Source organism: Pinus tabuliformis, chromosome 5_2 (genome assembly GCF_031772625.1).
Source record: "Pinus tabuliformis cultivar Carrire ecotype Pingquan chromosome 5_2, CPIR1, whole genome shotgun sequence".
Lineage (NCBI taxonomy): Eukaryota > Viridiplantae > Streptophyta > Pinopsida > Pinales > Pinaceae > Pinus > Pinus tabuliformis.
The window spans coordinates 283,815,455-283,832,899 of NC_142306.1; the positions used below are offsets into that span (position 1 = coordinate 283,815,455).

The window sequence follows — 17,445 nt, forward strand, 5'->3', positions numbered from 1 at the left end:
TGCAAGTGGTTGAATGATTGTTGAATTGCATAATATGAGTGTGTGTTCAAATGATTTTGTTTTAAGATGATTGTACTAAAATATATGTGTTGAGACAGTTGATATGTACTTCAGTATATTAGGTGATAGTTGTAGTATTATGACTGATGACTATGAGTTGACTATGGATTATGACATGATTGTTAGTCTTGGTAACGATTGATTTCAAATTAATAGATATGACTGTCTTGATATTTGGAACATGTGGTTGACATGTGTGAGTAGTTGCAGGATAACATGCTTGGTATTAGCATGACAAGGTAATAGTTGATGTGTCTATATAACTAGCAGTTTGGTGGTGTGACAGCATATAGTAAGCCCCAATTCCAACAAGGTAAAAAGGTAAAAGAAAGGAATTGGGCAAGAATTCCTTTGGCTATTTTTGGAAACCCTAATTTTGAACGAATAAGTGCTTTCCACATAGGAAGTCTTCTTAACCTTGATTTTGTCTGACATTATGTCGATATGTGCTATATTCATGAACATGTACTTGATAGGTATATTAGCTAGTCTTTCACTACATGTGGATCTGTTAAAGGATTGGAGTCCCTTGAGAGATGGCGTGGATGTGTTCAGTTGAAAGTAACTGGCTTGGCACAACAAGATGAGGTAACTGGTGTATTGTTATGTTTATTTAGGTACTAATAGTTATATGTTAATAAAAGCATGATGCGGGGAGTTGCATCGCAAGAAGGGTTGCCATGAAATTTTGAAGAAGGATTGGGTTGAGCCTTCCCTGGGAACCATGGGGATTGAGTCATGGTGTCAGTCTTGTGCCTTTTGTCTTTTGAGCTTGATTTGCAATTTATTTTATGTTTGGTGTAAGGACTTTCCACTTTGTTCTAGTGTCATATCATTATGGGTTTTCGTGGTCTTCTTTTTGGTTTTTTCTTGCCTTTCCTTTTATGTTTTCAGTCTTGGGAATTGGTTGGGAAAGAGGAAAGTTGATGGAGCTCAAGGAGAGCTGTATGGTACCTGAAAGGTAACGTAAGATTCTAATGAAGCTCTGTGCACGAGTAAGCACAGCGGAAGGTAAGACTATGATAGTTGATTGGACTGGTTTGGTCCATTGTGGTAAATGGACAGTAGTAGTGTAGACACAAGAAAGGCAACCAAAAAAGGTAAAGTAAACGTATCCGAGGTGTCATATGCCTTGGCTATGTTGGGAATTATTATTCTCAATATCTTGCATGTTTTTCATGAATAAAGGAACTTCTCATAGCCTTGACCTTATGATAACTAGTGATTATGTTATGATCATGATTATGTTGATGTATATATATGTATACATGAATGTATATATGTCGTTGTCTGAGAAGGTGATGATTATTTTATGCTAACGTTTATATATGTATGTGCGTATCCATGTATCTATGTTACTGTCTAATAGGGTTGTTAGGAATCATTCTTGTGGAGGAATGATTGCTTATGCAGGAGAATGACATGAAGGTGCCTGGTCTTACAAGCAATCAATTGGGAAGAGTACTCACGACAAATATACAAGGTCAGTATCATGTGGATATGATTTGGTATTGTATACTTGTATTATGCCTGTGTTTATATTATGATAGGTAATGTTGAAGGATATATCAGCAAAGTGAAAGCAGTGTGGTCTGTGACATGCTAGGATAAGCATGGACGAGCTACTATAAGCATGGTTTCTTGGTAAAGATAGCGTGGTTTTGGATGTGTGGTACTATTGTTGTGCATACATTGTATATGTTGTACATGTTGCATCTATGATGTGTGCACTTGTGTTGTTGTGTATATATAGAATGTGTAATGTTATTTATGCAATGTTATGTACAGGATGGCACAAATAGGGTTGTGCGAATATTTCATATGGGGTGTTGTATACATATTGTACTGTCTTCATGATGTATATGCTCCGTGTGTGCATATGGTGCTCTGTGTATATTGGATATGCAGTGTTTTGTGCGGATGATGCTATGTACATGTCGGATATGTAGTGCTACGTACATGTGGTGTTGCGTGCATGTTGTACATATGGTGTTGTGCGCATGATTTTACAAGTGGGGATGTGAGCATGTGGTGCCGTGTACATGTTGTACATAGGGTGTTATGATCATGCAGTGTTGTGTACATGTCGTGTATGTGATGCGATGTACATATGGTGTCGCATACACATCATGTGTGTGGTACTGTGTACATGTGTTATTGTGTACACATTGTATAATGGTGTAGTGTACATTTGGCATTGTGTACACATTGTGTAGGTGGCGCCGTGTACATCTGATTTTGAGCACACATTGTGCAGGTGGTGTGGTGTACCGGTGGTACTGTGTACATGTTGTACATATGGTACTAGTGCACGTGTGGTATAGTGTGCATATCATACATGTTGTGTTGAGGGCATGGGGTATTACATATGTGCATCATGTAGTCATGGTATTGTGGCGTGTGTACTCGTTGTGTTGTACTCTATGTAGGTACATGTATTGGGAGGTATTTCACATCGGGTATAGACGGATGCACTGTGTTGTACAATGGCTATACATGTATGTGTTGTACGTCAGGTGTAGGTGCATGTATTGCATGGTGTTGTGTGTCAGGTGTGATTGTATGTCTGTGATGCACATTATGTGTGTGTGCACCTGGTAGAGAAGAAGGCATTGGGTGTTTGCTGCATGTGGCAACTGATCCGGTGTCTATACAAAATAATAAAGGTAGAAGTAAGGATTGATGAAGGATAGGTATCTGTATTGTATTTTAGTTTTATTATGGATGTGATTTATGATACTGGTGTATGATGATTACATGTCAATTATGATTCTAGTTTATGATTTGTGATTCTTATTTATGATCTATGATTCTAGTTTATGATATATGATTCTAGTTTATGATGGTTACATGTGATTTATGATTTTGATCTATGATGGTTGTGTTTTGAGCTAAACTCATGTGATATTTTTATACATGTTGATTTGGTCAAAGATGCTAGTTTGACTTTTTGAGATAGGAAGCGAACAAGATTCCAAGTGTACCTTATTGACGAACTACCAATGAGGTATGATATGAAGTTATTTCAATTAATTTTGAACTAATGGAAGTTATGTTCTTGGTACACGAATCATGAACATGCCTAGTTGGGTGGTTGAAATCAACTACAGGAATCAGTAGCAACAATGAAAGAAATTAGAAATGCAACAACATGTTGGCAAAGTATTTAGGAGTAGGGCCATTGTGGGACACTCGTACCCAATAATGTCCATTGATTTCCATGAGCATGCTATGACTGATATTATGGTTTTAATGTAGGGATATGCCTTGGTTGTTGTATCTTCTGATGCGAGGAAGCCTTGCCAAGGGATGGGCTACCTAGGATGGGGGTGCTAGCAAAACTTGGAAGGTGAGTGACTGCACAGAAGGGGTGACCAGAGTCTCGAGGGACTATGTAACAGAGAAGGTAAGGTAACAGATGGAATTGTTTTGGTCATTAGCATTTCGAGATGGAATCATATGCACATTGGGAGTGCACCTTGGAAAAATGAGTCGGTAATTGTTCACTGAGAGGACAAGTGGAGCGGGATTATAGCGTTGGACACTGGATGCAGATTTGACTTTGGAGTTGATTCTAGACTTCCTGGGAAGGAGGTGAATCCTGGTATTACTTTGAGAATGGAGGTGTGAGCCTCTGGATTGCCTTGTTACAGATACATGCATCGTATTCTTTTATTTTCTGATTAAGAAAATGTGCAGATGTTCATATGTGTATATGTGGTTATTGTAAATACCATAATGAGCTATGTTATAAAGCTCCAGTATGTGGTATGATTGTTATTTGGTCACGTTGTCATGATGTTTTTTATTTTGATTAGGTATTTCATTATAAATACTGCAACGAGTTGTGTTATAAAGATCCATGGGTAGTATGCTTTGTTTTCAGCAATCTTTTTGGTTATAAGCATCATTGAACACCAAGGATGGTGTTCCCCCAAGGGGGAGGGTTTTGTAACAACCCTTCTGAAAATTCCATGTAAAAATCTATAGATACCACAGATGATGGGACACATATTCCAAGCTGAATGGTGGGCTAGAAATCCTAGTGGGCATTTATTTGGTTTTTTATGGCTAAGGAAATTGGCAAAGGCATTAAAGAGGCAAAAATGTATTTTGGCACATTTATTTACAAAAATAATGGAAATTAGGAGAAAATGAAGGTGAAATCTCACATATTGCATGTGAGGAGGAATTTGAAGGAAAATAATGGAAAATGAAGAAAATAGAGGCCTCTTTCATAAAAAGGCTTCTGAGGATCATTGGGAAAGACTTGGTCAATTTAGCTTTGGAGCTCTCTCATTATTCTCTCTCTCATACTCTTGGAGACTTAGTGTTTTCTTAGAACACTCTTGGAGGGTGTGGCATACTTGGATTCTTGGAGCAAGAAGGAAAAGGAAGAACATGAAAGAGAAAAAAGGCATTAGCATCAACAACTACATCAGATTTTCTTGTAGGTATCAAGTTGCATGTATGATTTATTCACAAGTTTTGGCATGCATGGAACATGCATGTGGTTTCTTGGTTTTGATCTATCATTGGCATGGAGGATTTCCTAGATTGACAGTGGATTGCCTAGCATTGCCATTTCTTGGATAGCCATGGTGATTGTGGGTTTACTTTCATTGTTTTATTTTGGTTGGTTCTCATGTTTCCTTAGCTTGAGTTGAGTTCTTAGTCCTGAAATCCCTAGTTGAACAAACACTCTAGAAGCCTTGTAATAGCTTGGGTTGAGTTACTAGTCCTAGAAGCCCTAGTTGAACAAACGCTCTGCAAGCCCTGTAACATCTTGGGTCGCGTTACTAGTCCTGGAAGCCCTGGTTGGAAAAAAAATCTGGAAGCCCTTTGTCTCCATCATGTCCCACAAATTTGACCAAAAATTCCCAACAAAACGAGAATCTCGATCACTTACAATGGAAGTAGGAAGACCAAAATGAGGCAAAATATTTTGGAAGAAAAGATGAGTTGTTTGTTCAACTATAATTTTATTTTTACATGGTGTTAGTATACACATTTTGTTGAACCTGTCTACAACTACATACAAGTAATCATGACCTTTCCTTGACAATGGAAGACCTCCTACAAACTCCATTGAGATACTCTCCCATGGACATGAAGTTACCAAAAGTGAAGTGTACAATCCTAGTTTCCTATTTCTAGGCTTACCTGATTCATGAAAAGAATATCCTCTAATGAAATTAGATACATTATCAAACATGCCAATAACAACACCTTTGGAGATTCGCTATTGTCTTTCATACACCAAAGTATCCAACAATCAATGAAGTGCGCGCCTCCCTTATGATACTATTTCTTTCTCCCTGTGGAATACATAACTTGCCCAAGTGATACAACAAACTGTTATGTACATGGTCATCCAACTCTTCAATTTGGTTTCCTTGACTCAAGCTTTCATACACATCTTGAAAGTCGTTATCATATGCATATTGCTCAATGTAACTTTCATGCAAAAAATAATTATGCTCTAGTAAAATAGATGAATTTACAATAGGCCTAGAAAGAATATCAGCTACCTTATTGTATATTCCTTTTTTTTACTTGATAACAAAATGAAACTATTGTAGAAAACCCATGCATCTAAAGTGTCGTGACTGCTGCAACTTTGACTGTGACTGTAAGTACTGTAGTGAATGATGGTTAGTATGGATAATGTTCTCCTTCCCCATCGAGTGGTGTTTCCATTTTTTGATACTTTGTACCAATGTGTAAAGTTCTTTCTCATAAGTGGGATAGTTAGTCACAGCTCCATCAAAAATTTTAGAATGAAATGACATGGACTTACCATGCTGCATAAGCATTGCTCCCATGGTGTAATCACTAGCATATGTTTGAATCTCAAATGGTTGTCCAAGATCTCGAAGAGCCAATACCAGTGTTGAACTAATCCTTTGTTTCAAATCATCAAATGAGTTTTGTTGTACATCTCCCCAGTGGAAGACATTCTTGACACTAGTCAGTGCATGTAATGGAGCTACAATGGAAGAAAAATTAGCAATAAATTTCCTCCAATATTGTGTTGCCCCTAGAAAGAGTCTTACCTCTATAACTATATTGGGCTTGGTCCAATTCAGAATGACCTCACCCTTAGAGGGGTCTATCTTCAGCTCACCTCCTCCAACAATGTGTCCCAAATACACTAAATAAGTCCTGCCAAATTCACACTTTGACATCTTTAAAAACAAATATTCTTTTCTCAAGACATCAAGTACATTGTTCACATGCATGACATGTTCATCTCTGGATTTGATGAATATGAGAATATCATCTAAGTAAACAATGAAAAAGTCATCTAGAAATGGTCTCAATACATCATTCATAACTCTCATGAAAGTAGTTGGAGCATTTGTATGACCGAAAGGCATAACTAGCCACTCAAACAATCCTTGTTTAGTTTTAAATGTGATTTTCCAGATGTCCTCTTTAGCTATTCTAACTTGATGATAACCACTTCGTATGTCTAACTTAGTGAAATACTTTGCATACCTCAAATGATCAAGAAAATCATCAATTCCTTGGAGTGGATAACAATTATTTACTGTGATTTTGTTTAGTGCACGGAAATCCACACACATGTGCAAAGTCCCATCCTTCTTTGGCACCAAGACAATAGGTGAACCACATGGCGAAGTAGATGGGCATATGATACATTTGTTAAAAAAGTCTTCAATTTTATTCTTGATTTCCATGCTCTCCATAATCGATATGTGATACATGCCAATGCTTGGAAGTGGAACATCCTACTGCAGCTATATCTCATGCTGAATTCCCCTCTTGGGAGGTAACCCCTTTGGTTCCTAAAACATCTCGCTATGCTTGGTTACCACATCAAACAAATCAGATTTTAATTTTTCATCACAACCTTCAAAAGATTCATAACCAATATCATTTTTTTTCTTGATCATGAGAAGCACAAAATTTTTAGGTGCATTTAACAATCTCTTCATCTGTCCTCCATTAACCAAAGAAATATTTAATTTTTTGCAATGGGTTCTCACAATGTACTCCACCCTATTCTTGAGAAATAACTATTTGTTCTCATGGCGATAAAATATTTCTTTCCAATTATACAAATAAGGACTACCCAAAATGATTCCTAATATGTCAAGTGGAACTACATCTAACTCTACCTCAGCAATGAACTTTTTAGTCATGGCGAACTTGAATAAACACTTCCTTGTAATATGTAAATTTGCATTATTGACTATCCAACCCAATGGATATGGCTTATGATGAGGTACAATTTCAAGGTTAAGCTCTTTTTACCAAGTCTTCTAAAATTAAGTTTGATTCTGTCCCACTATCAAATAATGCAACAATCTTTGTATGATTTGAAATTACCCTTACATGGAACAATCCTATTCTTGATTCTTCATTTGGAGTGTTGTTATGACTATGTGAGGAACTAGTTCTTGCAAGATTTTCTTTTCTTTTTGTGACCATGGCTAAAATCTTGGTCTCATCACCAAAATCTGATCCAAGATCATGTTGTGTAGTAGTAGTTGTCTTTTGTTTTCCCTTATTGTTTTGTTTCTTAGGCCTTAGTTCGGGATGTAATTTCCAACAATGGGTTTCATCATGCCCAAGTTTGGAACAATGTTGGCATATGGTTTTCTCCCCTTCTTTCTTCACACTTTCATTCTTCTTTCCCTTCCATTTTCCTCCCTTGTCTTTCTCCTTACCCTTGAATGGCGTCATCTTACTACTCTCTTCCTGAATGTTCTTTCCCCTTGCTTCAAGGTGCATGGCTTGCACATATACCTCATCCAAATTTCTTGGATTGAAAATAAGGATAGCATGTTTTAAATAGGGTTGTAAACCCCCAATATATTTCAACAATGTATCTTGGGGATTCAATTTTACTCGTAACAACAAATCCCTCTTTCTAAACTCGTGGGTATAGTCTTTTACTGTTTCTCCCTTGAGATGCGTAAAATTTTTCCAACTCATAATGGATTTTTGCATATAAGCTAAAGGATAAAATTGTCTTTTAATTGCATAAATAAATTCAGCCCAAGAAATGGATATCTTACCATGAATTCACATTTCCGCTTGAGTCTTTGCTTCCCACCAGACTAGGGCTACTCCTTCTAGCATCAATTAAGCCAATTGGATCCTTATGCCATCTTCTTGAAGATTCTGAATTTTTGAATAAACCTCTAATCATTGAATCCAATTGTCCAACCTTTTTGCATTCACTTCACCATTATACGTGGGAAGTTCAGACTTAATGTCCAATTTGAGTAAGGGAGTCTTTTCCTTTGGGGTTTTTGAATGAGTATGAACAGTTTTTGTGGTGGAAGTGGAAGATGTTGTTGTTTGAGATATTGAGTATGATGAAGATGATGAGAAAGATGATGAAGATGGTGGATATGGAGGAGGATTTCCTCCATTACCCTTTGAATCCTTCTTATCATCTTTTTTATCTCCTGAGCTTCCCTTTCAATGTGGAGGCTTAGAACTCTCTCTAGCCATTCTAGTGCTCCTCTCTTCATAGAGGACTCTAAGTATGTCAATTAAGTGACAGGAAGCTTTCTTGAATGCATCCTCTTCTAAATACCTTCAGTCTCTCTTGCTCCAAACATGATGGCTTTGGATTCAAGCTTAGCTTATGGTACTACTTGTACCTCCTCAATCTCAATTGAAGGTAAAACTTTAAGTGTTTCAAGTGTAGCTGGAATTGGAACTTTAGGTTGAGATTGTGGCCTTGTGGCTCTCCTTCTTCTCGGCATTACCTTGGGAGTTTCAACCAATAGTTTCCCTTCTCTCTGCAACTTTAACCTTGTAGGCATCACAATTTTACAACCATCAAGACCCTACTTGCACAAGACTCAAGCAATCAAGCAAATAAACCCTTGCTTTGATACTAACTTGATCTGTTGTTGAATTTTAGTTTGTTTGTGTGAATTTAAACTTCAGATTTATAAACAAATTCTTTTCACTTGCTTCATGTGCATGGTTCTCTTATGGTGTTTGTGATTGGAACAGGTAAAATTTTATCAAGTTTTATGTGAAATTCATGAGAAAAATAGCATGAAAAACAAGTGCTGAACAACAAAAATGAAAAGTACAAAAAATCATCAACATGAACACTTAACACAGTGTTTTGATGAAGGAGTTAACCCGTCCTGGGCTACATCTCCTTGGTTCAGCTTCCATGGCTTGGGCCTCTGTACTAGCCCAATATGAAAAAAAATGATGTTTACAAAGCTCTACTGCTCCTGAAACCTACCTCAATGTGTTCAAAATGCTCAAATTAGCTAGGAACGCTAGGTAACTCGACTAAACTAAATTTTTTTCCGAATTAGGAGGCTCTGCCAGAAACACCACACAATTAAACTTTTGTTTAATTAATATAAAACTCTGATTAATTAACAATAATATACATTAGTGCTTTTAAACTCGTTTTATGGCATGTTTTTAGGCTAACCATTAGCCTTAACGTTGGCGGTCTCTATGGAGGATGTCACATGCGTAGTTTATTTGGTGGGTAGGCTTGCAGTTATGGATTTTTTGCTGGCCATTTCCGCTCACCGTAACCGTATCCCTAACCGTCAGAGGAGTGTTCACATGTATGGCATTGAATTTTGTGGGTTCGTGGTTATGTTGCCGCCGAATATGTGGTAACTGTAATTGCCAGAGCATTCACACGAGAGGGTTGGCGTGAGAGCTAGCCCTCCTAACCCCCAACTTTAACAACATTAAAATTCAAATAGGCATGGAGAGAAATGCGATTAAGAAAAAAACCGTGGTGTAGTGATATGGCATGGAGATTGGTCGGAGCAGGTCCCAGGTACGACCCCCCAGGCCTGCCATAAAATTTTGGGTAAGCACTGCACGCCGGGACGACCTTTGTGGAGGAACACGTGGTGGCCTCTAGGCTTGTTACTTGTAACCTCCTCATTGGTCCTCCATTAACCAAACAAATCATGCCACATCACCACATTTGATAACCAACCAAAATATGACACTTGTCGAAGCCTAATTGGATTGTTGACCAATGTTGACCTTGCACAGTCACCTACTGTGTCAGAAGTACAGACTACTGACTATGCAGTGTGTTATATACTAATATGAAGATATATGAGAAATACAAATATACCCGAAAAATAACAAGATCTGAATATACAAATTCTTCTCTTTATTAATATCAAAACCCTTAAGGTAGGGCAACACCATACAATCACTCCTTAAGGAAGGAGAACACTCCACAAGCCATATGCTTACCAATACAATAATCCTTGACATCTCTTAGTGAGGAGTCTCTAGCCTCTATATAGGTCTCATACATACAATACCATGGGTCATTACCATGGTTCCCTCAATACCATATATCTAATACCATGGGCTTATCTTATAACTATGGCCCATCCCATTATTAAATTATTGCCTTGGGTACCACACTTTGCACCCCATACTATCTGTTGGGCATGGAATCCCCCCACAACAGGTTTTGGGGCTCAAAGCCCAAGTTTTGGTCAAAGGTTTTGTAAGACTCTGCGAATTACGAGCACAGAGCACGAAGTATAGGATGAGTCATAGGGTTAAATGCCCTAAAATATTGTAATGTAATGTAAAGTCATGTCGGCCTACCCATGGTCCGCAGACCATGGGAGTGTATAAATAGAGTGAGGCTCTAAGTGCAAAGAGAGTGAAAGAGAGACAATAGAAAAGGAATGGTTCGAGATTAGAGGAGGATTTGAAGTGTATGGGGTCATAGTAGTAGGAAGAGGCTCTGCAACTTTGTGTGCAAAGGCCTAGTAGAGTCCGCCGCTGAGTGCGCAGGGTGGTGTCAAGTCTGTAATCGGGATTGTAGATTAATAAAGATAAGGTTGATTCTAAATACTGTGTATCTGGGTTTCCTCTTTTTTTTTTCTCGGTAAATACTAATTCTATTAAAAAAGGGGAAAAAATATGTACAATGAGGTCAAGACCTCAGAGGAGGCCGAGGCCAATCCTCAACCAAAAATTCAGGGACTTTACAGTTTAAATTGTCCATCAGATTTACATTACAGACCTCAGAGATTTGATTTCGATCCCCGACAGATTGACAAAGTTTACCAGGACTACAATTAACATAACCTTCAGTGACCTCAAAAATACTGTAGCAACTAGCATGGCTGTCTTTAAAACAAAAATTGAAATCTGGATTGTCTGATGGTTATAACTGAAGCATGAGATTGAAACAGACAATAACATTTAACTTCAAAAACAGAGACACAGGACCAAAATTGCAAAGCATGTGAACCAGAAGGCGAACCGACAGACAGAAGTAGAGATTAATCCGCATGACTTGAAGAAGCTGGCGGATCCTTCTTTGCCTGGCTTGGTGAAGCAACCCAGGTCACGAGCCCTTCATCGTCCAGAACCGGCACTCCGTCAGAATCAGTAACCAAATGTAACAAACCAGCAACTCTTTGAGATGGCTCTCCAACAATGTCATTTTCCTGAGCTGGGACAGGCTGCTGAGGCGCAGCCGAGACAGGGGCGTCCTCCTGCATGCGGTCAGCATGAAACACCAACCCAGTCATATCCCCAAGAAGAATACTGTCATCCTGAGAAGGTGAGGAAGCGAGTGGGGTTGAACTGAGTTGGTTTCTTTCCTCCTCTGAGACAAAAACTGTAAAATTCACCGTCACCACAGGCCTATTGAGCCGACTCTGGAATATGAACCTGGAGGTCTGGTAAGAGTTATTAGGGATAATCCTATCTTGCTCTAAAGGCGGAGATGAGGGAGGGGCTAAGGCAATGGGTGCGACCTGCTGAGGAACTGGTGGAGAGCGACCCCTGATCCCTGACCGACCTCCATGACGCAGGATTCCTCGGCTACGAGGCATTGTAACAGCAGCAAGAAACCTGAGAGAACGAGTGAGACAGAGTGAACCTGAGCTGGTGGGAGAACTGATAAAATTCTGCCTATTCCAGAGCCGGGCAATTGAGCAGACGGGAAAGATCAGACAAGAGCACTGAAGCGGCATCGCTTCATAAAGAGCAGAGGCATTAACTGCAGCATCGGTGTTGAGCTGATCCATGTTAATGAGCCGGACTGTGGGCAGAGTAGCCATGCTCGCATTGAACTCAATCGCACTTCGAGACTGAACAGACCTTAATTCGCTTACCGTGAACCTGAAATATCCTCCTGCACTGCGTACCTGGTAGATCTTCTGCCTGCCATCCGTCAGGCCAGGTGTCTGCTTGGTGTGGTTTGTCATTATATGCGGTTGTGATCACCCGCATCCGGGTGCATATCCTTCATCTGAGATTTGTCCTGGGTGACAATTTCCTGGACTTTGGCCATTTGGTCCCCGGGAACTAAGCTGGTGATAGTTCCTTCAAAGTAGCCATCCTTAGCATCCACTCCAATATTGGCCAGAAGATCAGCGAGCTTATTTCCTTCCCTTCTGGTGTGTTTAAAAGTGATTGCTTGGTGCTGAGAAAGCCAGTGATTGATTAGCTCAAGCCTCTGGGCCATTCTCCAGCTATTGCTTACTTTGTGAATGGGTGAACCGTGCTGAAGCTTTATGATCATTCTGATTATGATTTGTGAATCACCTTCTATAATGAGAGGAAACAAATCCCTTTCATGAGCTAATTTGAGACCTCTCCATAATCCCTCCAATTCGGCTGAGTTGTTGGTGTCCCATCCTATCGAGCCCATGAAGACGCATTGAGGATTACCATTATGATCTCTGAATGCTCCCCCGTATCCTGCTTTCCCTGGATTTCCTTTAGAAGCTCCATCAAAGTTGAGCTGGAGCATGTCTTTGGGCGGCGGAGTCCAATTGCTTGATTCCTGACTCTGCATTTTGGGGTTCCTTTTATTGATTGAATTTTGGTTTAACTGAAGCCCCCAATTATCCCATACTGTTTTCTCCTGAGGCAGTGTGGGAAGATCCTCGGAGTACCATTCTCTGATTGATAACGTCTCCAGGATGTTCTGATGAAATTTATTCCAAATTTGTTCTAGAGACATAGTTTGATCTTTGAATATCCTTCTGTTACGCTCTTTCCATATGTTCCACATCAGTAATCCAGGTATAAGATGCCATAAGGTGTTCAGGAGATTACTTTGGAATGGATTTTGACTCCAATTGCGTATGGTGGCTCTGAGATCTCCTTGCACTCTGCCCTCTTTTTGACAGCGGAAAGCAACTTTCTCCCAAAGTTTCCTCCCAGTTTGACATGTTTGCATAAGATGAAGGGTTGTTTCCTCCTCTTGCCTGCAAATGTGACATATAGATGGGCCTGAGAAGCTTCTCTTCCTTAGATTATCCCACGTTAAGATTCTATTATGACCAAGGAGCCATAGAAATGTAGAGACCTTCGGCCAATTGGAAGTGTGCCAAATTCTTTCCCATAAAATATCTTTGTTTAGCTGCTCTTGGATTATTATGTTGTACGCTTCCTTTGTGGTGAAAATTCCTTTCTCTTCATATCCCCATCGTAAAATGTCCATTGCTTCTGAGACAATGATTTGCCTTTTTTGTAATTCTGTGTTGAGAAGTTGCTGAGTTTGTTCAGAGCTATTCGGTATAATTTGATTTGCATTTTTCCATTGTCTGTGTTCTTGAGCTGTGGCTGAGTTCCAAAATTGATTAACTTTGGCAGAATGATTTATCTCCTGCTCTGCAATTGGGTGGTTTTGGAGAATGTCTCTTATTTTTGGTAATTGCTGCCATGAGTCCTCCCAAAATCGAGCAGTTGTTCCACTTTTAATTTCCCAAAAGCTGTGTTCTTGTATGAGACTTCTGTGTTGTATAGCCGAGTTCCAGATTGCCGAACCTGTGCTTATCTCTGTCATCCGTATTCTTTCTTCCATGGGGCAGTTGCTTGCATATTTAGCTGTCCAAAGGGAAGCCCATGGAGTGTTAGGCTGGGCAAGCCATCTCCACCAAATTTTTGCACCCATTGCTTTATTGCTGTTCTCAGGATCTCGTAGACCTATACCTCCTACTTTCTTAGGAAGACAAACTTTATCCCATTTGATTAAAGCCCATTTACGATTTTGGCCTGAGCTTCCCCACAGGAAGTTGCGCTGGAGGTTCTTGATTTCCTTGAGAACCCATTTGGGAGCAGCCAGGATGGAGAAAAGATAGAGGGGCATGGAGTGAAGGACTGCTTTAATAAGGACAATTCTGCTTGCCATATTCAGAGCTCGATTGGTCCACAGGGATAGTCGAGTCTCTAGTTTTTCCAGCAATTGCTTCCAGGAAGAATGTTTGAGAGCTGAAGCCATGAGAGGGGCACCGAGATACTTGGAGGGAAGGGAGGCACTGGTGAAACCCAGAATTCGACCAATAGCTTTTTGGGTAGGAACAGGGGTATTAAAGAAAAAGATTTGGGATTTGACTTTATTGATAAGGGCCCCAGAAGCTTCAGAGAAAGTTGTCAGGATTGAATTGAGGAGGCGGGCTTCCTGCACCGAAGGATGACCAAAAAGCATATTATCATCTACAAATTGCTGGTGGGAGTAGGCAGGGGAATTGTTAAAAGAAAGGCCTCTCAAATGCTGATCAATCCTGGCCGCTGTGATACTCCTGCCCAATCCCTCAGCCATTATTACAAAGAGAAAGGGAGACAAGGGGTCTCCTTGTCTTATTCCTCTGGAGGGTCGGTAAGTAGCCGAAGGAATACCATTAATTAACACAGAGAAGAAAGCTGAAGATAATAGGTTAAAAATCCATCTGACCCAAGAGTGTGCAAAGCCAAAGGCAATAAGAATTTTGTGAATATAAACCCAACTGAGACTATCAAATGCTTTAGATAGGTCTAGCTTAAGCAGCATACCTGGCTTCTTGGTTTGCTTTAGGGAGTGGATTATCTCATGAGTTAAGATGATCCCGTCCGTTATTTGTCGTCCTTCAACATAACCTGATTGCTCAGGCGAGATAATAAGCGGGAGCAGCGGATTTAATCTAGTTGCTATTACTTTTGAAGTAATTTTGTAGATGATATTACATAGAGCGATGGGTCTGTACTTGTCAGGGGTGTTGGAATCTTCCCCCTTTGGAATTAAGGCTATGAAGGTAGCATTTAGGCCTGGATACATCCATCTGAGAGCTCTAGATTCCTCCACAACTTGCCAGACTTCATTCTTAATCAGGTCCCAGAATTTATGAAAGAAGTTCGTCGTGAAACCATCCGGCCCTGGCGCTTTCCCTTCCTTCATTTGTTGAACTGCCTCTTCAACTTCCTGTAAGCTAATAGGCTTGATGAGAAGACTATTATGTTCCTCTGTTATGATCCTGGGTATGTTCTTTAGAAGCTTATTGATAGCCGGCATTCTGTTTATGTTGGGTTCCTGATGAGCTTTCTTAAAATAATTGAGGAATTCCCCTTCAATGCCATCATGAGTTTCAATTTTCTCCCCCTGTTCATTTTTAATGTGAGTGATGTAATTTGTCATTCTGCGCTACACAGTAGTTTTATGGAAAAATTTTGTGTTCTTTTCTCCACTTTTTAGCCATCTGATTCTTGATTTTTGTCTCCATAATGTCTCCTCCTGTTTGTCCCTTTCTAGAATTTTAGATTCTATAGCTTGCTCCTGTTTGGTAAGTTCCTCCGTGCGCCCCGCGGTGATAATGTTTTGCTGGATTTTTTTCATCTCTGAATTGAGGATGGCTTGAGCTTTAAAGATGTTACCAAAAGTGTTGTGATTCCATTGCTTGATTGCCCCTTTTAGATGCTTGAGTTTTTGCTGGAACCTGGACATTCTAGTGCCTTCAGCCGGATTGAAGTTGAGCCAGGTTGATCTGACTAACTCTTCAAAGTCCGGGTGAGATAACCAAAATTCCTCAAATCGAAAAGGACGTTTGAGATTAGTGCCTGGCCTATTCCATTGTAATTCGATAGGCCAGTGATCAGATCCAGAGATAGGAAGAATAGATGCTGTGAATTCCCCTCCTAAGTGGGTTGCATTGTCTGAGATGAGGAATCTGTCAAGACGCGATGCGATCTGTTGCAAACCTTCCCTTTTGTTGGACCAAGTGAAGAGGCCGTTGCTTGTGGGAATATCTATCAACCAGTTGTTAATAATGAAATTTTTTAGTAGATTGCCATCACTGTTTGCTCTGCTTCTACCTCCTTGTTTCTCTTCCATGTTGGCTGTCATGTTGTAATCGCCTCCAGAGATCCACAGAGGGTATGGCCTATCTTTGTTGAGTTCTGACAAAGTATTCAGGATTTGAGCTTTTTGAGCAGTATCCTGAGGAAAGTAAACATTAGTTATCAGTCCATGGGTATTAGTACCTGAGAGGTGGAAAGTTGCCTGGATGAAACTTTTGTTAGCTTGTATATTGTTGAGTTGGATGGCCCGGGCATCCCAAAGGATTGCCAGTCCCCCCGAAGCTCCTTGAGCATCAACAGCTGTAACTAGCCCTCCTAGCCAAGCTTTCGCTGCTATTTTTTCCAAAATTGTTGAGCTGCATTTCGTCTCCTGCAAAAAGAGTATACTTGGTTTTTCTTGCATCAGCATGTTTTTTAATAATCTACCTTTCCTCGGGCTATTGAGCCCTCTGATATTCCAAGATATCAACTTCATTGAGAAGGGTGGGGGTTTGCATTGAAATATTTGGTCAGTTTGGCGTACCTCCCTGACTCCACTAATATCTCTCCAATCTTGATAGTTCTCTCAAGTGTTGTTTTTCTGCCTCTCTTCTTATTGTCCTTGGTGATAAATTTACCATCCCAGGGACTACCTATTTGGACTCCTAGAGAGTATTTCTTCTGTGCTCTGTTCAAGACTTCTACTAGGTTATCCACTTGCCTTTCTGGTATTTTTTCAAAATTCCCTGTCTTGCATGCTTGTTCCAAACCTAGAATGTCCAGCTCCCCTATGTCTAGGGGTTCCGGATCTTCTTCCATGTTTTGAGGTTCCTGAGAGGTATCCACTCGTTCATTTGAGGATTTTTCATTTGGCTGCGTGTATTCAACATCCATTCCTTGTGATTGCCAAGGCATGGATTTAGTTTGAGATGCCAAGTTTACTTGCTTTTGAATTTTCTTTCCTGTTTGCCCTGATGTTTCTCCTGGGTGTTCTTGAGGGGCTTCTTTGTCCTCCGCCCTTTCCTTCCCCAGCTCTTGCTCATCGTCCGTGGCCAGTGTTTCGAAACTATTGCTCGTTGTGGGCATTGCTTTATTGACTGGATTTGCCTTGGGTCTGCCTGTTGCTTTCTTGTTTCCTCTCCTTCGATTTGCTACCTTAGTGAAGCCATCTGTTGTTTGAATGTCAGCACTGTCTTGTGAAGAGGGTTTCTTATGTATCTGGGTTTCCTCTTACTTTTATGCACTTATACTATTTAATGATTGCATGCACTTATATGAATGTTGAATGATAAATAAGAATACTGGGCTCACATAGATAAGTTACGT

At 39.9% G+C, this 17,445-nt stretch overlaps 1 protein-coding gene across 1 annotated transcript; it reads right to left on the bottom strand.

Annotated features, from left to right (window-relative positions):
• Positions 1 to 12,286: 12,286 nt before the first annotated feature.
• On the bottom strand, positions 12,287 to 17,205 carry LOC149158627 (uncharacterized). Its single transcript, XM_089434052.1, has 3 exons — positions 16,664 to 17,205; positions 15,833 to 16,496; positions 12,287 to 15,445 (listed from the first exon to the last, which is right to left on the bottom strand). Exons 1-3 carry the CDS (start codon positions 17,203 to 17,205, stop codon positions 12,287 to 12,289), a joined length of 4,365 nt encoding a protein of 1,454 aa, XP_089290178.1.
• Positions 17,206 to 17,445: the final 240 nt, after the last annotated feature.

Bases quoted from the DNA above. Each gene is read 5' to 3' on its own strand.
- LOC149158627 (XM_089434052.1), bottom strand. From the start codon at position 17,205: ATGCCCACAACGAGCAATAGTTTCGAAACACTGGCCACGGACGATGAG. The intron at 16,497-16,663 runs GTACGCCAAACT...GACGAAATGCAG, and splicing joins ATATTAGTGGAGTCAGGGAG to CTCAACAATTTTGGAAAAAA. The intron at 15,446-15,832 runs GTCAGATCAACC...AAAAATGAACAG, and splicing joins ACCCGGACTTTGAAGAGTTA to GGGGAGAAAATTGAAACTCA.